At 40.5% G+C, this 25859-nt stretch overlaps 1 protein-coding gene across 3 annotated transcripts; it reads left to right on the top strand.

Annotated features, from left to right (window-relative positions):
• Window positions 1-41: 41 nt before the first annotated feature.
• On the top strand, window positions 42-25859 carry btbd7 (BTB (POZ) domain containing 7). 3 transcript variants are annotated; one of them, XM_061744393.1, is made up of 11 exons: window positions 42-376; window positions 8405-8632; window positions 10674-11810; window positions 15651-15859; window positions 17078-17153; window positions 17644-17804; window positions 19317-19460; window positions 19774-19963; window positions 20139-20317; window positions 21036-21440; window positions 22621-25859. In XM_061744393.1, the coding sequence occupies exons 2-11, from the start codon at window positions 8551-8553 to the stop codon at window positions 23395-23397; spliced, it is 3360 nt and encodes a 1119-aa protein (XP_061600377.1). In that variant the 5' UTR covers window positions 42-376; window positions 8405-8550; the 3' UTR covers window positions 23398-25859. The 3 variants fall into 3 exon arrangements, with proteins under 3 accessions (XP_061600377.1, XP_061600378.1, XP_061600376.1); XM_061744394.1 differs by having other exon boundaries at window positions 19317-19481; window positions 21036-21101; XM_061744392.1 differs by having other exon boundaries at window positions 19317-19481.

Raw genomic sequence — 25859 nt, 5'->3', positions numbered from 1 at the left:
ACATGAGTCACACTGCCCGACTTGAAATTGCAGCTTTGGGATAGGCCATAATAACCACCCAACAAGGCGTTATGCTACTATGGGGGAAATACCTAACTGAACCGACAATAAAGCGCTTTTTGCCATCGTTCATGATCGAGATCGAGGCTGAAAATTCACCGGAAAGTCAATGCAAGTGGAAACGGGTGCATATTTTGGGATTTAATGTGGACGCTGACGTCGAGCTGCGCGTAATGAGCAGAGTTGGGAAAAGAAGGTGTTGAGCTGCATTTTTTTTCCTCCCTTCTTCTTCCTTCGCTACAGACAAGTTGAAACGGGGAACTGCCGAAAGTCTATCCGAGGGGTAAATAATGTCCACGACGCCCTTCACTTTTTGGTGAGTGGTCGCTTTTCAACAGTTGTTTGGTGAGATGTGTGAAGTAGGATCCCGTTACCGAGAGTCAAAGCCACGCATAGCTTACCCTAGCCTCTCAGGGCTGATTTATGGTCCCGCGTTACACCAACGCAGTGCGTGTGCGCGTCGACGCGTACCCTACGCCGTAACCCTACGGCGTAGGCTCTGCGTCGATTTAACGCGGAACCATCATTCAGGCTTCAGGATATGCTACTAATTACTGGGCTATGGGCAGGGGCGAAAATCCCGTTTCATAGTTGGGGGGGACAATAAACAGTAAAATTCTAGAGAATAAATCCAGGGGGGGACAAGGAATAAAAGTTTTAGCCTTCCTTTAATACAGCATTTTGACATTTCCATCTCTATCTCGCAAACAGGCAGAAGACCTTTCTTAGAGCAATACAAAACAATGGTATTAGGTGGAAGGTGGCAATAATACAGCACATCTGACATAATACACTGCAAAAACCCAAAATCTTAACAAGAATATTTGTCTTATTTCAAGTTAAAATGTCTCATTTTTAGTTAAAAAAAATCTCATTACACTTAAAACAAGACTCATCACTGGAAAAAAACAACAATTTTCACCTGTTTCAAGTAGATTTTCACTTAAAAATCTGCTAGTGGAACAAGATTGTTTTGCTTATAAGATAAATCTTGTCGCACTGGCGGATTTTTCTACTTATTTCAAGTGAAAATTTACTTGAAACAGGTGAAAATTGTCAAATAAGTTTATTTTTCTGTTGATGAGTCTTGTTTTAAGTGTAATGAGATTTTACTGTTTATTATTATTTTCGATTTCGGTTTCGGCCACAATTTTCATGTTGGTGCATCACTACTAAATACTACTGCATTGTTCCAAAATTATTAATTCTGTCTCAAATTATTCTAGAGGGGGACAGCTTTACTTATGGGGGGGACTTGTCCCCCCCTGTCCCCCCCGGGATTTTCACCCCTGGCTATGGGGATTATTATTGTGGATAGGGCTCCCCCAGAAATATTCAGGCAGAACTTCACATATTTTTCCCAACTAGGTAAAATTATCAATTGAATTTAATGTTTTTTTGCCACTATGAGCACTTTGGACCGAGGCTTCCGCTGAACTGCACCAGCAGCATTTGCCCAAAGACCCAACAATAGCTCCTGATCATGTCAGGCTAACAAAGCCCTTGCAAGTTATTGATTTCTTCAAACAGGGGTCACGGAAAAGCACACATCCTGTGATATTGGTAGGAAAGTTGAGGATGAATTTTGATTTTTATTCTGCAGATAGACCTACATGTTGCTGGTTGTTACCTCTGTATCCAAAGAGTTGTTGGCAGGCTGTTATTTGACAACAATATAGAGCAGGGGTCTTCAACCCTGGTCCTCAGGAATCCCCTGTCCTGCATGTTTCACATGTTTCCCTGCTTCAGCACACCCTGATAAAAATGACTGTGTCATTAACAGACTTGTGCAGGCTGGATGACAAGCTGATGACGACCATTAATTATTTAAATTTTATTTATATAGCGTCTATTACAACAGAAGTTGTATCTAGGCGCTTTCAAGAGACCCAGAACAAAAATTGAAATTGAAACCATTAATTAGAATCAGGTGTGATGATGCAAGGCAACATCTTAAACATGCAGGACAGGGGGTCCCGGGGACCAGCTATAGACTATTGTTGCATCTATAGATAAGTTATTTTTCTTTGCTGCGTTGAAGTGACTTGATCACTTCAGATTACATTCAGAGCTTGGTGCCGATTGGTTAATATTTGCTGGAGATTTTCACGTGGAATTTTCTATATTCATCCTTCATTGTCCAGTCAGCTTTATTAATCCAAAGACATAATCTTTTTTTTTTGTTTGTTTTGCAAAGCTATTCCGGAGGGATTTCATTGACACTTAAAGATTTAAGCTGGTGTCAACAAATCTCAAAGTGGTAAGGAGCCATATGCAGACTGCGATAATCCAATGGTGATCTCACTGAAATTGTGGGAACACTCAGCAGTCACCACAGTAGTTCATAAAAAGGTGACATGCGAATGTCTGTTTTGTGGAAGAATTTGTACTTGAGCACATTGGTTTTGCATTCCAACAGGTTAAACATTTGTGTGAGTGCTCCAGGGATGCATAATGACATACAATTATCGCAGTTACCTGCTCAGAAGTCCATGCCTGTCATGAGAGTCTGTGAACTTGCCAATACTTGCTGTATTGTTAGTTACCAGGACTTTGGCCTCATTTGCTGTTTATACTAGCCAGTTTAATGGAAAGCGCAACAACAAGAATTGATATAGCACTTAAAATAAGCACTGTAAGCATTGTTTCCACGGTGATCATTGATTCTCTGAAGAGAAACGTCCTGGATGCATTTATCAGTTTCATTTAAGTGTACACTTAATGTTTTTGTATTGAAATTAATGCTATTGAACATCTGAGCTACAACACAAGAATCATTAGTTCCTTGTTGTTGCTATAGGTAGCCCTCTTTTTTCCCATTTAAAAAAATAATAAGAATACAGTAATGCTGTTAATGAAACATTATGATGATGTAGATTGCCTGGTATATGCACCCTGGACTCCAGGGCAAAATGATATCAGCTGACATCGTAGTAAGTAAAATGTCAGATATGCAGCACAGTTTATTGTTGGGCTAATGCAGAGGCTGCTCACCATGAATCATCATTGTGGGGACTTTTGTTTTTCTCTATCACTTTGTCTTTTCAGTATATTGTCTTTTTCTGGCCTGTTCCAATATCTTCAGTTTCACATGGCTCCCCTGGCAGTCTGTGATCCGCAGAAAGACCTGATGAGATACTGATATGTCATATTGGTGGAGGGGGGAAAAAAAACATGGATAGAAGCATACTTACCCTGAATTTTGTTCCTGCATTTATAACTATGTGAGATGGGGTCATTTGTATCCGGTTTTCATGCACCTGCAGTACATCATACTGTGGGATGTGTGGTGAGGACACATCGATACCATGAAGGTCACTCTTCTCTTTGTTAGAAATTCTTTGTTCCTGCACATTATTGTATTGTTTTTTTACAACTCTTACAGTAACTGTATCAAATATCTCAGAGTCAAACAGTATATAATTACTGCCTATTTTTGTACCGCTCACTTTGCAAGACAGATAATGACCAACTCTGCACAGGTCATTTTGTGACGGCTAAATCTTCCTTCCAAGGGCATATCTTTTCTTTTTATTCTTTATCATAAGGGAAGTTAAACTATCTGTCCTTGATGAGGACATCCCAGCAGTGGACAAATAGCACTCTTCTTTTTTTTTTTTCTTTTTTTTTTTTTCTTTTCTTTTTTTTTTTATAAAAACATCAACTTATAATGCTTTCTATGTGAGGATTTAAAAAAAAAAAAACTGTACTTGAAGGTGTTTTGCACTTGTAGACATGAGTTTTTGGATGATGTGTGGCTTGTTGGTGAGGATCAGTGATTGCTCTTCCTCAGGAAATTAGTGTCTATGCCAATGAGCATAATCAAGACATTGCAATGTTGGCATAACTTCACTAAATTAATAAAGCACAGTTTTCTTTAATTATTTAATTATAAGTGTGTCTCTTGATGAATATGCTCTTTATATAAATACAAGAAAAAAAAATCTTCACATAAAATTATATTTCAGTGGATAACCTTTTGTTGTGAGGACCACAATGAAAAAAACTGCTGTGAAATTACAGGAACATGATGCTTAAAATCTTAAGTTACAGGAAAGAAGGCTTACATGGTTATGTCTTCCATTTTATCTAGCAATGATGAGAAATCCACATTAATGATTGATAAAGTGCCCTGTAAGTCCTCTGAATAATGCATCGGCCTTGTTGATTTGCCTAGTAATTTTGTACAGTCATATTCAGTGGTAGGTTATGCTACTGTTTTGTAAACTCTGAAAAGTGTCTGAATTATCAAATTAAGTGAAATGATAGACATAACTGATGCGAGGTGAGCAGCTGAAAGGGTACATGTAGTCTGTGTGTGGATTTGTGAGTGCAGAAAGATAGGTGGGGGCAGGGAGCGTCTCCTGTCACCTTTCATTAGGGACGCATAGTCCAGCTCGGCTGGCGTCTGCCTTCCCCCGTTTGTGCCACTCCCCCCCTCTGCTCCCACCATGAGCACAACAGAGCAGCTCACTGTTTGTGTCTAAACTGCAGAAAAGTTTTAGTGTTTAGCTTTAGAGCGATTATGGCAGGGATGCTTCATATTGAACAGTATGAGTCAGGTCTCAGGGAGATTGCTGTCCTTAATGATGCTTTTTTAGAATTCTGCACTGCAGCTAAAATTAAAGTTGCTTCACTCATTTGAATGTGTTAAAGCTTGGAAGACAGCATATTATTCAATTGATGTGTCGATTTGCTTTTTGTTCTGTCACTGCTGTTCTCCTTTGAGGACCTCCAGCACAGTGCTGACTCTAGTAAACAAGACCGGGTTTATCTCAAGGGCTTCCTCCGTTCACCTACATATTCAAATTCCATTTCTAATTTTGTCCAAATGAATTCCCTGTGAAGGCGACTCTTATTCAAAGCACTCTAATGAAATGAAGATTAGCCAACATTTTTATTTGAGGTTTCCTATGTGATTGCTTGGTAACTGTGTATGTGGAGAAAGAGGCTGTGGTCCCCTGATGAACACTTGGGAGACTCTGGAGTGCTGCTCTACAGGGCAGACGCAATGATTTATTAACATGGTAGGGAGGAAATCTAGCAGGCTGAGATAAAACCCAAATCCCATAACAACTCACTTCTCCACCTGGTCTAGTGAAAAAAATGAAACTGAATGTGTCATACATATATATACAAGTGTTTATGATGCTACCCAGTGTTCTTATTGTCTGTGGAGAATTGAGTGTTTGACCCTCTTGGTTTATGATCTTGAATCTGCCTACTTGTTTAAATGAAGCCAGGTATGTTCAGTTTGCAATTATAAAGTCAATTAGTGACACTGGGCTTAATTGATGAATTATCTATTTTCTTGGAAATGTTACTCATAAGAGTGAGAGTCAAAATTACTTTCTTTTGCTGTGACTAAGAAGAATGAGTAATGACTGAATAAAACTACTTGAAATGCTTGTCTTTTTCAGCACCTTCAACGCAACCTCTTGATTTATATCAAAGTTTTGGCTTACCCGTTTGAATAAACTTCAAACTTGATATCTATCCCTTTTTCAGAATTAGCATTACATTATGGATGTCAGATTATGGCCCAAAATATAGACCTTGGTATTTTCAGACAGCAAGGTATTTATCAGACACAAAGTACACAGAGAAATAAGACATCCCAGATCTGAATTAATGAAATATTCTTATTAAATACTTTGTTCTTTTATATCGTTGAATGTGCTGACAACAAAAATCACACAAAATTATCAATGGACATCAAATTGAGATCTGGATTTGGAGTCAAACTCAAAATTAAAGTGGAAAATCTGTATACATCTGTATTTTAATGCAACTGAACTCCAAATGAAGCAGTTTTTATTTACTTTTTTCTCAGTCTTTGATTAGGTGATGTGGGCAAGTGTGAGTTGGGCGAATAGTATGCCATCAGATTATACTAACACTGTCTTAATGTTTTTATGAATTTGAAGAGAATACTAACATCAGTTAAAACCATTTTAACTAATACATTAAACTGTATCCTATAATTTCTGATGGTGAACTGGTTTACATTGTATGTTTTGTCGCTTTAATTAATTACCCATGTATGCATTCAAACAGTCCTACTTCGTGCTGCTGTTCACCAGCCACATTGAAAGACATTGCAGCATTGATGCAGTACTTGGTCTAACTGCACTGACGTGATTAGCTCCTATACTCTGTCATATGGTTGCTAGTATGTTATCACAAAAATACAGTGCAGCCACCATATCAACCTTGAATACAAGATATGGATTTTTTTTTCCCTTTTGAATATACCTGGAAAAAGTGACGTCACCTTATATTTGGGGTGTGGACCTTTTAAACACGTAGACCATTTCATCCACAACAGCTGGCAGCACAGTGCCAGCAACCTGAATGTGCCTTTTACAACTGGACCTTTAAGCATAACATCATAACTGTTCAGGTGGGAATGGAAAAATACAGAAGAGGGTCAAAGTAGAGGGATTTAGGAAACAAATGAAAAGTTCTGATGTTAACTTGAAGATTATGGTGATAAACGCTGCACGCAAAAAATAGCTGAATAGTTGAGTTTTAGTCAAAATTTGAGGGCTTCAGTCAACCAATTTCTTTGGTTGATTACAGACCAAAGACAGTTTTAAAAGTGCTGACAGTGTGTTTGAATGAATTAATTGTTTTTTTTCCTTTTGTTCTTTTTTTTTTTTTTAAGGACTGAAAAAAAAATCTAAACTAAATTTAAAAAGAATTATTTAAATTTAAAAATGAAGGGCTGCCCACCATATTAGCAAATGCTCAGCTGAAGGCCTTGGAAATCACCACAAAAGTTGAATGTACCCACCACAAGTTTAAATCTTGCTCGAGCTAGTGCAGACATTATGGCAGTGTAACAAGTTCCTTTTCCATTCCTTTTTTTCAGAAAAGAAAAGCGAAACTCAGAATTTGCGAGAAAAGTGCTGCGGGGGTCATGCTTCCATTGAATGGTGTTTTTCTCTGAGCGTAACGCTCCTAGTTCTCTCTCCATAACGCTCCATATCTCGTCCTGTGAGACTTCTCTTTTAAACAATTTTTAAAAATCTAGACTTTTTAGAAGATGGACACTGTTGAGCAAATAGTCAGAGGATGGAGGCAGTAGATGATCTTTCAAATGAATAATCAGAGACAAAGCCCTTATTTAATGCAATAATGAATAGTGTTATAGCACAACTACATCACATTGAGGCCAAAAACAGCTGAAAACTAGATTTTGATTACATTGGTCTTTACTTTGATTACATTAGATTGACCGGCTACATCACATCTAGTGGTGCCAGAGACCTGCAAATGCTCAAAAAGCATTTCTATTACACTTTTGAGATTAAACTTGATTATTGACACGTCTGGAAAAACCACCTTGTGAAAAGGTTTTTGCGAAATTTAGAATTAAAAAAAAAAAAATTGAGTCCACATTTTTTACAGAGATGCCACGTAGTTGTCTGATATTTGTTAGCGCAATATATTTTTGTGTGTGTGTGCGTGTGCGCGTGCATTTCACCGGTCACATTTTGTTCAAACACTAAATGTAGTTAACAACACATAAAAGAATTGTATTTTCTTATTGTGCATAGACTGAATACTTTTTAATATGCACAAGGAATGTCTCACCCTCTCCTTGCCCTCAGATTTTGGAGAGAAGCTGCACAAGCACTCATACCAGGATAAAAAAGGACAAAAAACGAACCTTACTAAGACAGTATTTGGTACTCATGATATTTTGTTTATTTTTTAACCAAATTGTCTTGAAAAAAGGCTCCTTTCGAAGAGAGGTTGTCATATATTTGCGCCAGTATGGTCTTTCTTGCTTCAGTATTAATAGAAATTAAACTGAAAAGGCAATCTAAATCTTTCACTGGCCTTCAAATACTTTATTTAAGATGGGCAAAAGAGCATTGGGTGTGCTGTGTTGTACCTCCTTGTTAAAGGCCTTCTACATCTGCATTAGATTTATAGTTGACTGCTGGTAGTTTTCCTAGGGGAGGCAGGGGAAGTCTTTGTTGATTGAAGTCACTGTTACAAGATTACAGATAAAAGCCTGAACAGGCAGCCTTCATGATGACTCCTAGGGTAAAATCTCAGTACTTGTATTTTTTTTTCCGTTTCAGGCTTCAGCTTCGATAGCTGTGACTCATCAGTACACTGAAATCAATTTTCCTGAAAGGGTGTGATAGGTAGTAATAGATGACCCCTTTGTTTAACCTCCTTAACTTTGACACCTTTGGCCGTTCATTGTCCACATGTTCTAAACTCATCATGTTGTAACCCGTAAAAGATGTTAATCAGCAACATTTTAAAATGCAATCACTCTGTGGCATAAAAGTCTTTGTGTTCTCTTTCATCTTTGCTTTTCCAGGCCTCGCAGGCTGGGCCCAGAGCTCTGAGGATGCTTCAGAGGATCTGTGCCTGACCCTCAACTGAGGACTGAAAGGAATACGTAGTCTGAGCAGAATGACTCAGCAAGAGGGGGGGCCCCCAAATAGCAAGTGAAGAGACGTTAGGATGGGTGCCAATGGATCCAGCTATCCGCACTCATGCTCCCCACGAATAGGGGGGAATTCCCAGGCCCAGCAGACTTTCATAGGTAAGTTCATTTAAAGCATGGGTTATGCCTCGTATTAGACTAGAAAATCCCAGAGGATGAGCAATGAACATAAAGTCAACTCTAATTCTTCTGTATTTTCAGTTGAGCATTAGGTGGTGTCTCTGTGTTAGGTGACCTTTTAGTCAGTAACATTATCTTCCAACACTTTGTTTAAAATGGTTGTCATGAACCAAATTTGACATCCACCTTTCTGCAAACATACTAATGCAGGTCTAGCATGAACAAACTCACAATTCAGATAACCTGCTTCCATAGCAACTAATGCTGCAAGAGTTGAATTTTCTTTGCTTGAGAGCTCTTGAAATGGGCCATTGACTGACACAGATGCATTAAAAATCAGCTGTTCTTCTCTCTGCCTGGTAAAATTGATGTAGCCTTGTGAGAGACAAATGACAGAAGAAACTTTCTTACAAATATGTCCTTAACAATAGTAGAGTAATAACCTATCATAATATACAATCAGTTTAGATATACCTTGTAGATCTGTGTTTTTAATTTTTTCTCCTCATCACCACTCGGTGACTGTTGCTGGACTGACAACAGAGTTGCATGACAGTTGCAGTTTTAGACAATTTTTTTTAAACATTTGTTTCCCCAACCATTATTCAATTTTCTGCACTGCTGATGTCACTGTCAAGGAATATAAAAGGTTTGAAAAAAGGCATAGTTTGTATTAGTTGGCATGTGTGTTTACTTGCTTATAGTTTTTTTTAAACAAAAATTTAAGATTTAAACCTTTTATTTTATTTTTTACTTATACTTGAAAGTGAAAGTACCACTACACGATCCAAATGATATCCCTACCTCTTGGGACCTATTTGGTTTACTTTGCTCCAGAGCTCTGGAGCTGCTTGCTTGAGCAGGCCTGGACCACAGAGGAATCAGTGTTAGAATGATTACTATTTGGGTCACACTGATGGATGCTTAGAGGTCGGGCAGAGAGGCTTTCGCTGCCAGAGCCTGCTTTGATATAAGTCCCTTATCTCAAGCCAAATATAACTGCTATTTGGTATAATTGATTGAACTTTGAATGTATGAAAGGATTGAAGTTATAAAGTAGTATTAAGGTAGGGCTAACTTATAATTGGTTTGTTGCTCATGACAAATCATTGTCAGGTCTAAAACAAAAGAAAATAGAGATGATGTCTATCTTTTATAATATTAAAGATCAAGCTGTTGTTGTTTTACAGCTGTGTCTATAGCTCTGGCCAACCAATTGAAACTGGTGTTTGTTTAGGAAAGTTCATCTTTCATTTAAAAATGTTTTAAAAATGCTATTCATCTTTATGTCAAATAAAGGAATATTGATGATTTTTTTTTCTCCTGGTGAAACAAAATGCTATAAGTGTATAAATCCATCAAAATCACTATTTGAAAAACTACGGACACCTGAAGAGATGTCCATAGTTTTATATAAATACTTAAATACTGAACTTCAGATCCTAAAATAATTGTCATTCAAAGGAATTCATGGTTGACTCAGTCAATACGATTACGTTCACACCCTAGTTGATTTATGGCTGTAGCTTGAATAAAACGTTAAACTGGATTTGTGTGCTATTGTTTTTTTTAAGGTGCAACCATTTGCACAAACACGTCATGTGCTGTCATGTTCTTTTTAGCGGAAGAGTCTTCCTCAGACCAAAAACCTGCCAAAATGTTTTACTTCCAGAGGAAGTAAAACCTGTTGATTTATCAGATGGGTTTGATTCAGGATGCTGATATTTACATAATTTTTTGAAAGAGTACACTTTCTTTTGATACACTGTTTCTATGTTTTGGATTTAGTTTTTTTCTGTTGATGACGTAAAGTAATGCAGGGATGTTTCTCTTTGGTTGTTTTTCCCTGAATTTTAATTTTATGTGATAATGACCTGATGATTATTTTTATTTAACAGAGGTTGTGCTGCCTTTTTCGTGTAGAAAAAATAGATCAATCTTCCTTTCTGCAGATTATTAATAGTAAACCCTTTTTGTTACACTGACTTGTATGTTTTGTTTTTGTTTCCTTGCCCCTCAGGGACCTCATCCTATTCTCAGCAGGGATATGGCTGGGAGTCAAAGCTGTACAGCCTTGAGCACAGCCATGAGCGGCCCACGGACAGGAAGAAGAAAAGCCTCGGGCTGGCAACCCTCAAACGGAGGTTAATGAAAAGAAGGAAGTCCAGCCGCTCAGCAGATCATGCGCGGCAGATGCGGGAGCTTCTGTCCGGTTGGGACGTCCGCGACACAAATGCCTTGGTGGAAGAGTATGAGGGAACAGCGGCCCTCAAGGAGCTGAGCTTCCAGGCCGTCCTGGCTCGTTCAGAGGCCCCCAGCCTGCAGCGAGATCTGGCTGCCCTCTACCAGCACAAGTACTGCACTGACGTAGACCTCATTTTCCAAGGTACTTGTTTCCCTGCTCACAGGGCAATCCTCGCTGCTCGTTGCCCCTTTTTCAAGACCTTGTTGTCATCATCTCCCGGTTATGGAGCAGAGGTTCTCATGGACATTGAGACGGCTGGCATTGACGTACCGATGTTTTCTGCCCTGCTTCACTACCTGTACACTGGGGAGTTTGGCGTAGGTGGAGCAGAGGACACCAGGCTCAAAAACGTGGACGTACTAGTTCAGCTAAGTGAGGAATTTGGTACACCTAACTCCCTGGAGGCAGATATGAAGGGCCTGTGTGACTATATGTGCTACTATGATGCTCTGCTCAGCTTTTCCTCTGACTCTGAGATGATAGAAAGCTGTAATGAGAGAGGGGCTGCAGCACCAGCAGGGGGCTTGGGAGTTGCTGGGGGCCCCGGGACCCCAGACGAGGATCTCCGGGCTCACAAGGCCATCCTCTCAGCGCGCTCCCCTTTCTTTCGGAACCTTTTGCAGAGGCGTATTCGCACAGGGGAGGAAATGACTGAGCGTACTTTGCAGACACCTACCCGAATAGTGTTGGATGAGTCCATCATTCCACGGAAATATGTCCAGGTTATTCTCCACTGCATGTACACAGATGTTGTTGACCTTGGGTTAGTGCTGCGTGGAAGTCCTTCAGCAGGAAGCCTCGGTGAGGTGCAAGCCCTCGTTTCAGGGGGACGTGGTGCCAGCACACGGACAGAGGAGGCCATGGAGCTCTACCATATTGCTCTGTTCTTGGAGTTCAGCATGTTAGCTCAAGGTAAGTCATAATTGCACACTAATCTACAATACACTGAGAAAAAAAACTTTTCATAAGGTATGTAAACCCAATAGTCAACATTTGGCTTTTTCATCAGTGCTTTATCAGTATATAATTTGTATTTCTTTCAAACTTTTGATATGCTTGTAAAGTAACAAGTTCAAGGTAAAACGTTGTTGTTGTTCCATCATATTCTACGACCCTGTTATTGTGATATGAGCAAAAATATTTCCGCCAGATGTATAACATGTTGATAAATTTGTTTGATTGGCAAGCTCTACTTTTTAAGTATACATTGCCTGTTTTCAGTTTGACCTCTTTCCAAAAACAATTCCCTCCTTCCCATTGACCAACTACTGAGGTCTCGGTGCTTCCTACATCCCAACCACAGACTTGATGCATTGAGTTGGGTTTTGTTAGGGGGTTTTTTTGTTAATCTATTTTTTGTAATAAATACCATGCAATTCTGCTATAATAATCTTTCTAATGGCCTTTTTTTGTTTTAGACTGACCTGAGTAACTTTGCTAAAGGTTAAAGACTTTGTTTGATGGGAATAAGCTGATGTTTCAACTATTTCATCTATCCATCCATCCATCCATCCATCTTTCACACATGTATTAAGCTGTTCAATAGGCTGACATCTATCCCAGTTATCGTCAGATGAGAAGCAGCACACGCCACAAACTGGTCACTAGTCCACTACACGGCCACAAAAAGACAAACGGTGCATGATCATACCTACTGGAAATTTAACTAACTAATCAGGCTGACAAGCATATCTGTGGACAGTGGGAGAAAGCAGATTTACCTTCACTTTTTACAGAAATGGAAAAACTATAACCAAAGTAAATAAGCTTTTTGAAAATATAGAAAAGCACAGGACCCTTCTGCTGTAGCTGGTGGTTTGACTGTACTGACTCTTTGCAAGACCTGTGTAGTGATCTGTGTAGCACTAAGCATTAACATCATACACGCAGCCGATTAGACACCACCTCTCACACCCACACATAAGGTGTCACACTCGGGGTCACTCTGACCGCTTAAACCAGCAAGCTGGCAAGTGGTGTCATCCACACACATCATTACCTCCTTTTCTCTGCTGCCCCCCTCTCCACAGACTTCAGGGTATTTATATCCCCTCTGCTCTGTCTCCTTCCGTTCTGCTCAGATCAAATCAGTTCCATTGAAATCTCAGTGTGGAATGTCGTGAGATTGCTGATCTGATGTCATTTAAAACCTTTTTCTGTCCGTTCTTTTTAATTACTTTTTTCTTAAAACCCCTCTTGCATTCTTTATTATAAAAGTCTGAAAATTGTAAACTGAATTTCAAATCACCAATATTATTGGTCAGTTAATCATAATTTTTCTTTTTCCTCTTTTTTTTTTTTTTTTTTTTTTTTTTTTTTTTTTTTTTTTTTTTTATAAATCCGTCCCACCTGGCTACATCAAGTCCTGGCTCATCGAAGTTTTGATGGGGGATATTAGCTCTCAGTACACGCATCCCTTTATTACTACATCTCTCTCAATTGATAGTCATAATTAAAAGCATTATTAATTTTTTCAAGTGCCCACCATACCTAGTGTGTAGTACCTCCTCTCCCTCCACACAGGCTTTCTGATTGGTTCCCTGCTTTTTATTTGCCGTTGTTGATTGAAGTGCCAGTCCTTGAGTAATCATTAGACATTATTTACATATGCAGGCTTGTTTACATGCCATTGAGTGCATCTGATGTTTTGCTCTTAGATCCAGAGAATGGTTTATGCCACTTGTTTAGGTAGAGGACCAATTTTAGTATTAGATGTAATACTAAAAGTGCTTCATTTCCAAAGACTGGCTGTTTCTTCTTCTTTGCAAAAATGCTTTGCAAAAACTTTCTTGTGCTACTTTTCTCAAGTTGAAGGAAATGCAGGCTTCTGTTGAACTAGCACTGTATCTGCTTTGAAAAAAGGGCAAATATGTAAAGATAAAAGATTACAATAAGTAAAAAAACTTACCAAAACAAAAATATATGCTCTTAGAAATTAAGACAGCCAAAAAGTGAAGTTCATGCCCGTGTGCAATGCATATATCTGTACTTGTATATTACTTGTTAATCATACTTGTACAGAGCTAAAAAAAAGGCTGAATCTTGCATAGACGTAAAGACCTTTGGTCCGATTTTCCCATAACAAATGCTAAAAGTGGTAGTTTGGGACCGGGTGCGCTGCTTAGATTTTTTGTTTCAAGATAAGATTTTCCCAGAGCAGCAGTGTTACTGGCCAAACCATGGGCTGATGGACAAGACGGCCTATAATGAGGAACTTGGCAAGCTTATATTTCAGTTCAGCGCTGCTCTGTTTGGACATCAGTCTGGCTCTATCTCAATGACCGTCTATTTTGTGTTCAACATAAACTGTCGGACAACTTTTTCTTTTTTTACACTAAGTGCCACTAAATCTCTAACTTGTTGGCGATGGGCATAGATGTGCCTGAGCAAACCAATCTTATGTTAATCTGAATGGACTTTGGGGAATTTAATTCTGCCTAAATGGATCTCTCTTAGATTTAGAGCAACTAACTGCCAGCGTTGGCTGAATCTGTTAAGTGTGGTTCTTTTTTAGAATGGCTTGAGCAGCAGGTACATGATTCCCCTAAGCCTTCTGTGGCTTTTTAATGCATTTTTGATTTATGCACACAAGTGTGTACATGTTTGCAAAGTGTATGTGCTTGCACACCGGCAGCACATTTCCTCAGACTGCTGTGTTTATTTAACACGGTAAAAGTAAGGCAGCTTGAGACTGAAACGCGTCAAGGTATCAAAAGCATTTCTGTGGGTTGGTGTGTTTCAGGGTAAAGCCACTGCCTGCTGTTCTGGTATGTGCTCTGATTTAGGAAGCGCAGCATGAAGGATGTGGGGACTACTAGAGGGAGACTCCCTGGGTCAGTGAAAAAGAAATCAAAACTACTGGTGGTTTGGCAGTTGTAAGATAATTATAGTGTGTATTTTGATATCTTTAGTTAAATCATTTTAATAGTTCTTGTGTTTGTTAAATTTTACATTGCTGCCCTTTTAAAGTGCATCACCCTCATTGTCTTAAAGCAAAGAAGTAAATCTCGCTAGAACTAGATTTTTTTTTTTTTCCCTCCATGTTTCGTGGCGTTTCCAGATGTTTCCAAATGTGAAGAGAGATTGACCAAACTGGGAAGACTTTAATCATGAGAAGTGTGGATCCATATAGTAGTTCTGATGTTGAAGAGAGAAAACATAATTGTAGTTAGTTACCTGTGTTGTGGAATAGTAATGTTTGTCATCACTTATTCAAGTATAACAAAACTAAAGGTGGTGTCTTTAATAAAGAAATATTAGGTGAGCCCAAAACAACTTAATGCCCAAGGATATATATTTATGTATTATTATAATGCATAAATATACACTTTTTCCAGTTTAAGAGAAAGAGGCTAAAGTTGGTGCACAGAGTGAACCACAATCTAAAAAACTAAGATTTTACCGCAACAAGAATAAAATTCAAATCTCAGAGCACTTGAGCAGAGCCACTTCCCAATGTTGTGTAATATGATGTGTTGCTGGAATTATAGCTGCTTTATATGTAAAGCTCCGAATGCCTACTTCTTTTTCTCCCCTTTTGATTTCAACATTTGTCTCATAAGATAAATTGCCTTGATTTGATTTAATTTTTTCACATTTCCACAGCATACTATGAATATATCTGTGAATCCCTCAATCTTCATGTTGCACTTTTAATATTTCACCTTTCTTGTTAAATATGATGCCTTTGCCCCTGTAAAGTGACTGAATATCACAGTGTGAATTTATTCATCTGTTTCGTGTCTCTCCCAGGGTGTGAAGACATTGTTGTGGAAAGCTTGTCTCTGGACTCCCTCGTACCCATTTTGAAGTGGAGCTCACAGCCGTACGGCTCCAAGTGGGTCCACAGGCAGGGCATGCACTTCCTCTGCGAGGAGTTCAGTCAGGTTGTCAGCTCTGATGTTCTTTACGAGCTCGGCAAAGAACACCTTCTCAGCGCCATTCAGTCCGACTACCTGCAGGTATGGAGGCATAATATCACCCGTCAGTTTGTTGCCCTCCTCTGTGGCCCCTCACGATGTGTGAAGTTTCAGTAATGGGTGCCTAACGTGTTCAGATTTAACAACGTGGTGAAATTTCTGTATTCACTAAACATACAGGTTCAGTTTCTTTACACACACACACACACACACACACTCAATACTCGTCTTCAAGCTTTTACATATGCAAACGTAGAGTCTCAAAAGTTGAGAGATACAATTCCCAGGAGGGAGATGCCCCCTGAACCCAGAACCTAATTAGACTTAGTTGTTCTCCTTAGGCATTTTTGGATTAGACCCTGCTATTATCCCTGGGTGAAGAACGTGTGTTTAAGGCACGTTGGGCATGTTAATTTTCTTCCCAGTGCCTGAAGGCGAGTTAAGGGGAGGGAAGACGACTCGGGAAGCATTATCGAGTGTTACTACGTAACACAGCCTGCTGTCTGTTTGGTTTGTCTTGCTGGCTTCACCAACATCAGAAGAATTGGCTGATAGAGGAAATGGAGCGGGTGGCAAAACAGTGTGTAGCGACTTCCCCCAAATCGTGTTGCACAAATATGACCAGCAGTCTCCCTTTGCCACCCCTGCTGTTGTGTTTGTTGAAGGAAATTAACTTGTTTCTGAGGCTCTTCAGTTTAATGACCTGAGTTTCGTGTTTTGCAAAGCCTGTCATTTTAGTAGCCAGTAGTAGATTACGCTTCTGTAATAAGCTGATTTGTGACGTCCAATGCTCTAGGATGAGAAGCTTGCGGACATCTTCCTCCTTCTCCACAAATCCCGCCCACGACCCACCGCCCCACATCAGTTGTGTTTACGTTAGTCCTGACTCAGAGGAGAGTTATTCGCAGACCAGCTCGAAACGCCACCCGCCGTCAGTCAATATAAGGACGACAGGCGACATGCTAGATTGGAGTGTTACACATGGGGTATCAGCCAATGTAAGAATGGGCTTTTATTGCAACTCGTGTTGGGTAATAAGACCAAATGCCTGTATTGAATTTTCTTTTTCTTTCGTGCTCCATCTACACAAACAAACTAACCAGGCCTGAGCTCAGCCTGAACACTGTGTTTTGATCTTATCCTCATTTAGAAGCTTCCTATTTTTTTCTCCACAGTGTCTATCCCCGTCTCATTAATACTTTTGTGTTTGTCTTTCTCCCTGTCCTATATCTTTTTTCTGTGCCTTGGTTTCATTTGCAGGCGAGTGAACAGGACATTCTCAAGTATGTTGTTAAGTGGGGCGAGCAGCAGCTTATTAAGAGGATGGCAGACAGGGGTAAGATAAAGCACTCTATAATTATCCTCTCAGCAGCCCCCTAATTGCTCTGAGGAAATTGCCCACTTTCCAGAACGTCCAATATACACTTAGAAGGAAAATAAAATAAAATAAGGTCAAAATTTGAAAAATTAGCTAATATAAAAATCTTAGGAATAGAAGTATACTCATTACACATGTCATTTTGTGCTGCACCTAAAGACGAAAGCAATATCCCAATGCTCCACCCCTCCTTTATGTAGAAATAAGGTGTCTCTAGATAGCCCACTATTCCTTGATCCATATAAGAACACCTTTGCCCTATGGATGAAGGGACAGGGGCAAGTAAAGGAAAATGGGAGGGTCTTTAAAACCTAAAATGTGTGAATTTGACAAAAGGCCTGCAGGTTTTAGCTTTAATAACATAAAAAGCAGAATCACAGTTGCATAAATAATCTTTAATATATGCATTAACTAGGTGTAATTGGCTGTTTTTTGTCTTAAAACCCAGAGCCGAATCTGTTGAGTGGCACAGCCCACAGTGTGAACAAGAGAGGAGTGAAAAGGCGAGACCTGGATGTGGAGGAGTTAAAGGAAATCCTGTCTCCCCTCCTGCCCTACATCCGAACTGAGCACATCTTGCCTCCTAACAGTGATGTCCTTGCTGATGCGGTCAGTACACTTTCTGTCTTCCTTTCCTCTGTCACTGTGTATGTATCTGAGTCACGGGTGCTTCCATACTGGCGTTCTGTAACATTTCAGTAGAAGTGGGCCACCAATTTTACTTCATTGGCCTTTACATTCTGGCCCAAGGAAGAGAAGACAATCGTGTGTCTTTACATACATGAAACTGGTATTCATGGTAATTAAAAAAACAAAAAAACACGGCAGAGGAGAAGATGCCATCAGGTTTTCCTCATACTCTTGCAGTCCTATTAACATGAGCGTGTGTAAGCGTACGTGTGTGTTTGTTGGGGGGGCACGCTGATGTGTTCAGAAGGAAGGAAGGAAGGAAGGAAGGAAGGAAGGAAGGAAGGAAGGAAGGAAGGAAGGAAGGAAGGAAGGAAGGAAGGAAGGAAGGAAGGAAGGAAGGAAGGAAGGAAGGAAGGAAGGAAGGAAGGAAGGAAGGAAGGAAGGAAGGAAGGAAGGAAGGAAGGAAGGAAGGAAGGAAGGAAGGAAGGAAGGAAGGAAGGAAGGAAGGAAGGAAGGAAGGAAGGAAGGAAGGAAGGAAGGAAGGAAGGAAGGAAGGAAGGAAGGAAGGAAGGAAGGAAGGAAGGAAGGAAGGAAGGAAGGAAGGAAGGAAGGAAGGAAGGAAGGAAGGAAGGAAGGAAGGAAGGAAGGAAGGAAGGAAGGAAGGAAGGAAGGAAGGAAGGAAGGAAGGAAGGAAGGAAGGAAGGAAGGAAGGAAGGAAGGAAGGAAGGAAGGAAGGAAGGAAGGAAGGAAGGAAGGAAGGAAGGAAGGAAGGAAGGAAGGAAGGAAGGAAGGAAGGAAGGAAGGAAGGAAGGAAGGAAGGAAGGAAGGAAGGAAGGAAGGAAGGAAGGAAGGAAGGAAGGAAGGAAGGAAGGAAGGAAGGAAGGAAGGAAGGAAGGAAGGAAGGAAGGAAGGAAGGAAGGAAGGAAGGAAGGAAGGAAGGAACCCGTTGATGTTTTTGTGTAAAGCTGATTTTTGGAAGGAAGGAAGGGAGGAAAGAAGGAAGGGAAGAAGGAAGGGAGAAAAGAGGAAGGAAGGGAGAAAAGAGGAAGGGAAGAAGGAAGGAAAGAGCAGGAGGAAAGGAGGAAGGAAGGGAAAACGGAAGGAAAGAAAGATACATTCCCGTTGATGACAAACATGGCGGATCTGAGAGCGAGATAGATTCATAGTTAAAAAGGTGGAGTTGAATTGGTATTTTTTTTATCGTTATCGGGATAAATGCCAGAAATAATCGTGATACATTTTTTAGTCCATACCGCCCATCCCTACCTTGCATACATGTCTGGTCTCTCCTTTTTCACACCATTTGGTCTGCCTCGGGAGGCAGAAAAAAGAGGTGATCAGATTTTGGCCCATTCCATAAAGCGTCTCTTGCATAGAGGCACCGTGACCGGCAAAAAGGGAAAATGTTCTGCAAAGAAACGCCAGTATGTAAGCACCTACTATGACCTTCCTGGGCTGAACATTGATCTATGTTGTTTCCAATGTTCACAGCTTAAGAGGGGTTTGATAAGCACCCCACCGTCAGACATGCTGCCCACAGCTGAGGGGGGCAAAGCCAATTCATGGTTACGGCAGAAGAACGCAGGCATCTATGTGCGTCCGCGCCTCTTCTCTCCTTATGTCGAAGAAGCTAAGGTGAGGCGCATTAACTTCAGAGTGAGTTCAGAGATGCTTCAAGTATCCATGACCAGTACCCGCCGTGCACACTAACCATATGCCATTCAGAATTGCCTTCCATCATCTTGACAGAAATTAGTTTTATGTCCATTTGCAAATTATCCTAATACATTATCAGCCTTGCCTGGGTTATGAATATTAAACATGTCCATACGCCATTGTGTCGTTATTAAATGAAGTGCCAGTCAAGTGGAACAAATTTTCTAAATGTATTCCACATTATTAAATTGCACTTTTTTTCCCTTTCTTTTTTTTTTTTTAATATTCTCAGTCTATCCTCGATGAAATGATGGTGGAGCAAACAGACCTGGTGCGTTTGCGACTAGTGCGGATGTCCAACGTCCCAGACACGCTCTACATGGTCAACAATGCTGTGCCTCAGTGTTGTCACATGATCAACCACCAGCAAATGGCAAGCAATTCCAGCACAGCTCCATCGGTTGTGGGGAATGAAATTCCAGGTAGGAAAACCTTTTACAAAGGTATTGAATGGGGTATTTATAGTGAAAAGTTGCACGTAAATTGACAAACGGCTCAAGAAACATTAATTATCTAAAGCTGCTCTAAGCACGGTATATGCGCTTAATAACCTGTTAAACAATCTAAAGCATAATGTGTATGATTTGTCTTTTTCAGTGCCTCCACTGTCCGTAGTAAAGGATATGGTCCGGAGGTTGCATGAGCTGAGACACACAGAGCAGGTTCAGAGAGCGTATGCTCTCAACTGTGGTGAGGGAGCCACCGTCAGCTATGAGCTGCAGCTGCGGGTGCTGAGGGAGTTTGGTCTGGGAGATGGAGCCACTGAGCTGCTGCAGGTAAAGAAAGATGTGGCTAAGGCTGGGACACTAACAGATAATGGCATGAAGAAGACGACACAGAATTTCAGCAAGTTCATTCCTGGGGGAAAAAAAATATATACCGTATTTTCTGGACTATAAGCCGCACCTGTATATAAGCCGCGTCAGCTCTATTTTTAAAAAAACAATTAAAAAAAGATATATAAGCTGCACCCGCTCTATTTAGAAAAAAAGATATGCAAGCCGCAGATATTTATGTTGTTAGATTAGATATTTACTACATGTACAGAAGGATTTTGAGCTGTAAATGATGTACATGTTTGTACCTAAATAGATCTTTCCTAACAGTGTCTTTTAACACGGCAGCAACTTTGCTGATTAAAACGGGACAGAACCAAGAGAAAATAACCGGTATTTATTTATCTATTTATCTTTTTGAAATCTGCTTCTACCTACTTCTATCTGCTAAAGAAGAAGTAGCGTATTCTTCTTTGCATTTATTTTGTCTTAGTTTTTATTCTAATTCCGGTTAGCACTCCCCCTAGCGGTGGAAGAAAAATCCACAGAATAGCCGCACCTTTGTATAAGCCGCATGGTTCAAAACCTATGAAAAAAGTAGCGGCTTATAGTCCAGAAAATACGGTAGCAAATCTTTAGAAAAACTGGGGCAAAAAATGGAAATGCTGTTTTCTTTTATTATTTTCCCTTGAATTCCATTTGGTTTTGTTTCTTTTAGAATCCGTACAAGTTCTTCCCCGATGAGCGGTTTGGTGATGAGAGTCCGATTCTGGCCCTGCGGCAGGTGGGTCGTTGTCGTGTAAACAGCAGCCCGGCCATGGATAGCATGTTCACAGAGCTGGAAGGCGTAGCGGGCTTCCATCCGCCCCTACCTCCTCCACCTCCCCCATACCACCCCCCTGCCACACCAAGTCACGCCCAGCTCAAGGGTGCCTGGCGACCTCGTGTGCTCATGCCAACCCCTACCCGCTCCTTCTCCTACCCCTGCAACCGTACTCTGATCCAGCGCCATGCAGTCAACAAACATGGCAGCTCAGAATACTCCTCTGTGCCCAGGCCCCAGCCCCCTGACTGCACCAACCCACAGGCTATGGGCCGAACCTTGCTTTCAGAACAGCAAGCGGTGAGTGTGTGTCTGTGTGTGTGAGATAGGGGTGTAACAATATATCGTGCCACGAAATTTCGCGATACAAAAACGCCACGAAACGTGTCGTGGAGGTGACAAGGTGTATCGCGATATTGGGTTATTAATATTAATCTATTGTGTTAACTAGTAACGCACATCCGACCACGCGTGGCGACCGCGCCTCAACGCGCGGACCAAAATCTTACTACGCTCAGCAGAAAGTAGTACCTTTTTGCGGTCCCGATCACGGGACTCTAGCGGGGTTTTGAGCTCTGAACTTTTAAGTCTGGTGTAGAGTTAAGCCTTACCTTATTAAATTAAACCTTTTTCGGGTCGTGAGTAGGATAAACACGGGACAACTTCTTCCGAGTTGGAGTGTACTTTAATGTCCCTCAACAGTGTAGGATTTTAGAACATCCACACAGCACCTAGTGCCGTACTGTGGCGTATCACTCCGCCCAATCTAAAACAGACTAATCACTACAGATAAACTGACTAGTGTAATTATAGTCCCTGATTTACATCAGAATATAAAGAATATATTTATAAAATAATGAACCCTGAATTACCAAAATAACCTTCTTAACAAAAATAAATCTCCTCTTACACTTATTAGGTGAGCATGAATCAATCTTTTTTATGATGTAAAATTGTATGTATTTATTTACTTTTATTTATTTATTTCATTTTAGTTGTTAAATTTCTAGAAAAGAAAAAAGTCAAATCATACATGAGAGAAACTATTCAGTTTCTCTCATGTATGATAAATATTTGTACTTGTATGAAACTGAAGATGCATAATGCAAACCTGACATTTACTTTTAGTTCAGTTTGTGGAAAATGGTTGGCCTGGCTTTCTCTTTAAAACTTAAACAGTTATAAAGCATTACAAACTGTAACAATAGGGCAAATGCACAGCATTGTTTTGTATTTTGTGTCTTTCAAATAAAATACAATTTTTTCCAGTCATATGTTCCTCATTCAAGGTTGTTAAAAAAATACTGCTATAATATCGTATCGTATCGTTATCGTGAGATTAGTGTATCGTTACACCCCTAGTGTGAGATCCTCCTTTAGTGCTTGCTGTGCATTTCTATTTTATTCAAATGTTGCGTTGTTTCTCATACCTGTGATAACATGTACCCTGACAGATGTGATTGTCTGTTTTCTGGTGCAGATGAGCATGGAGCCTGTTATGAGGGAGTTCATGCCTGACATTGCACTTGGTGTCTCGGTCATGTCTTTGAGGGAGCAACACATGTCAGAGATGGACAGGGACGGCCCTCACAGCCTAATGGGTCCGTCAGGCCTCCACCTGACCCACGGGCCCTGCCCGTCTGCCCATCTCGGGCATGGTCATGGTCCTGGACACGGCCACTCCTGCAAGAGGCACGCACCAGAACCCAAACTCGAGGCTCAAGCCGAGTTCCCTGACTTGTATGACTTCTCCTGTCGACCTGCAACTCCAACCTCCTCTCACCCTCTTCCCCCCTTCGCAGGACCAGATCTCTACAGTCACAGCTGCAACCCATCCAGCTCTTACCACCCCTCTTATGTTTCTGACTGTCAGACGCAGGTCCACGCACAGGGACGGACTGCCCCGGACCCACTACGGCTAGATGTCCTCAGTATCAAATCTCAAAGGCATGATGGAGTCCTTTCAAGCCCTTCTGGGGCCCAGCCCAGAATGGGACACATCCCAAAGGGGCGATCAAATGAGACAGACCTGACTCACGGATTAGGCCATTTACGGTCCCCCAGTGGGAATATGGAAAACTATGATGAGAGGCACTTAGTACCTAGAGATGTCCCAGAAGACATGGTTCTAGGTGGAGATTCATCATGCCCAGGGCCCCTCCAGCAGCCTCACAGAAACAGTATCAGTGAGGAGCTCGTCAGAGACCGCAGGTCACCCAGCAAACCTGACTACCCTTATAAAAAATCTGCACTTTAACCCCAGTTCAGGACCAGGGGGTTGGATTAAGAAAAGGGAAAAAAAAGTGTTGAGTGGCTGTCCATCAAAATGAATGATAAAGCACTAAATGTGTACCTGTGTGTATGTGTGTTTGACAGGAGCAGGAAGAAAAGGGGCTGTAGATGGTTACTATTTATAGAATATGTCCTTTTGTCCTACCTCTATAACACTGTGCTATCCATCACACAGTCAAGAGTGTGGAGAGAGTAATAGATGCTGGTGAGCCGTCGCTGAAAGTCTGCCTAGTCCTGGTGTTTTAAAGGATTATTGGGGGTCTTCTAATCTCTTGACCTTCATTGTTAAGAAAGAGGTTAACTAGGGTTGTATGAATTCTGTCACAGCGCTGGTAGAGCTGAGTTAGAAACTGATGGTTGAACAGAGACCTATTGTCTCTTGCAGAGTGGAAAAATAACAGGATAGGAATCTCAGCTTACTTAAGTTAACAATGGCACACAGCCTCGGATATAAAGTATTGTGATAAAATCATTCATTTCATATGTAAATATTTCAGCCTGTGTTATTTTGCTCCCATGACCTGTATTTGTTTCTCCGTGTTGCACCTCTTTAACAAACCACCTTGTAGCCCTAGTTCTGCATTGCTGATGAGTAATGGAGCAGACTTTGTTACACAAAGCAGAAATGGGATCCAACAGGAAGTAGGTCATCAGACCTCGCCTTACACGTGTGTAAGGCGTCAACTGTCACAGCCTCTCTGTGGGGCAAAAGGCCTGCCTTTCAGCTGGGTGGGGCCACCGGGGCAGGAAAGTCACAGTCAGATTCATTACTGAGATGCAGTGGATAATATAAGGCTGCCTCTGCTGACTGACTTAGAGAAATCAAACGGATTGCTTGGGATTTGTTGCTCTGGCAGCTGGAGCAGGTGTGTGTACATTTGTCTGTCTATGAGGATAACTTTGATATACGTGGGTGTGTAGACGATCTCAGTAGTATACGCTCTCATCTTTGGTCAGGTGTGTTTGTACATATTGAATTCTGAGGTAACTAACTGGTTTTTGGCACTGAGCACAGTGGTCATAGTGTTTATTACCTCTATTTCTGTTTAGCATCAAGTAATCAATTCTAAAGCCTTAACAAGTAATTAGAATATTCAGTTGTAGTTATCTTTATTCACTTAAGTACAATGTCATTATTGTGCAGCCGCTCTTCTGTGTTCATTTGACTTCTTTGATTATTTTCAGTACAGACACACTGCATTTTTCCTTAGTGAGGAAGACACTTAACTCAAATGCTAAAACCATTTATATCTATATATATTTAGCCTCCATCTTGCCAGCTCCTGGGAGATTGAGGATGAGATACATTGGCAGTGTTTATACTGTTAAATGTACTGTGAGACCCGCTGTAGCTACACAAACATGCAAACACACACACACACAAAGCCTGTCACAGCTGCTATACAACCTCACATGCAAGTATCATTGCACAGTAGGAGTCTTCTGTTTAACTGAAGAGAAGAACGAATGAGTTTCGAACAAAATGAAACCTATACTAGAGGGAGCTTGGCTATCGCCGGCTCTTGTCTCCAATGGAATTGTAAATAACGAGTTGCGTTCCGTGCATTTTGATGAATTTCTAATGGTTTCCATCACATTTTAGTGGTTGTTAAAGGTCTGTGTTTTTACTGTAGTGGACAACACTGTGTGACTTGTCTTTGTCATGAAATCTCACCAAGAATGTGTGTTATAAAACATAAGTTTGTGCATCAGAATCAATTTTGTTCTTAAATGTTATGCATTAAGAGCAGCTTGTTCAGTATAGTAAGTGATGTGGATTACCATGTTTATAGAAATATTTCCCCTTTGTCTTTTTTTTTTTTTTTTTTTTTACTTTAAATGCAACAGAAATAGTTAGAGGATCAGAAGACATTAGCTCTCTGCTTTTCAGTGATCAGGTTACCAAGTAGAAAAATCATTTCTCTGTCTTAAGTTGCTTCATGGGGAAAAAATGCAAAATTCCAGATTCCTCCCCATGTTCATGCTGGGTAGTTTCGTTTTTTTTTTTCTTTTAAAAAACTTTTCCAGGACGATGTTCCATTGAGTAAAAGTCCTTGTTTTGCTCTTTGCTATAGAGGAGTCAGTGCCTTCCCCTGCCTGTGGCTGGGCTTTTATTGGAGAAGTGACTTAGATGTCTATGCAAGCTCTTTTACCAGCTTACCAGCCTGCATCAAGTAGTTCTTTGAAATCTCATGTAGCTTGTTTTGTGTACAGTGTTATTTAGCACCTTTTTTGAAACTGAACCATCTGAAACGTGTGATTGGTTGTGTTGAATTGTAACAGGTACATTGTACTTGTATTGTATCATAGAACCCTTGTTGATATTAAGTTGCATTTAGTTTCACTGAATCTATTTTTCTACTGTCACCTCAAAAGGTGCATAACAGTGGTCAACTTTGGCATCCTCAAAATAAACTGTTTGATATT

This window comes from Cololabis saira, chromosome 16 (assembly GCF_033807715.1).
Source record: "Cololabis saira isolate AMF1-May2022 chromosome 16, fColSai1.1, whole genome shotgun sequence".
Lineage (NCBI taxonomy): Eukaryota > Metazoa > Chordata > Actinopteri > Beloniformes > Belonidae > Cololabis > Cololabis saira.
This window is presented reverse-complemented; position numbering and strand designations above follow the sequence as displayed.

What these genes read in the sequence shown, in the direction of transcription:
- btbd7 (XM_061744392.1), top strand. Translation starts at nt 8,551, where the DNA reads ATGGGTGCCAATGGATCCAGCTATCCGCACTCATGCTCCCCACGAATA. An exon ending in GTTCAGCATGTTAGCTCAAG is followed by an intron (nt 11,811 to 15,650) that starts GTAAGTCATAAT and finishes TGTCTCTCCCAG; the next exon opens with GGTGTGAAGACATTGTTGTG. An exon ending in TAAGAGGATGGCAGACAGGG is followed by an intron (nt 17,154 to 17,643) that starts GTAAGATAAAGC and finishes CTTAAAACCCAG; the next exon opens with AGCCGAATCTGTTGAGTGGC.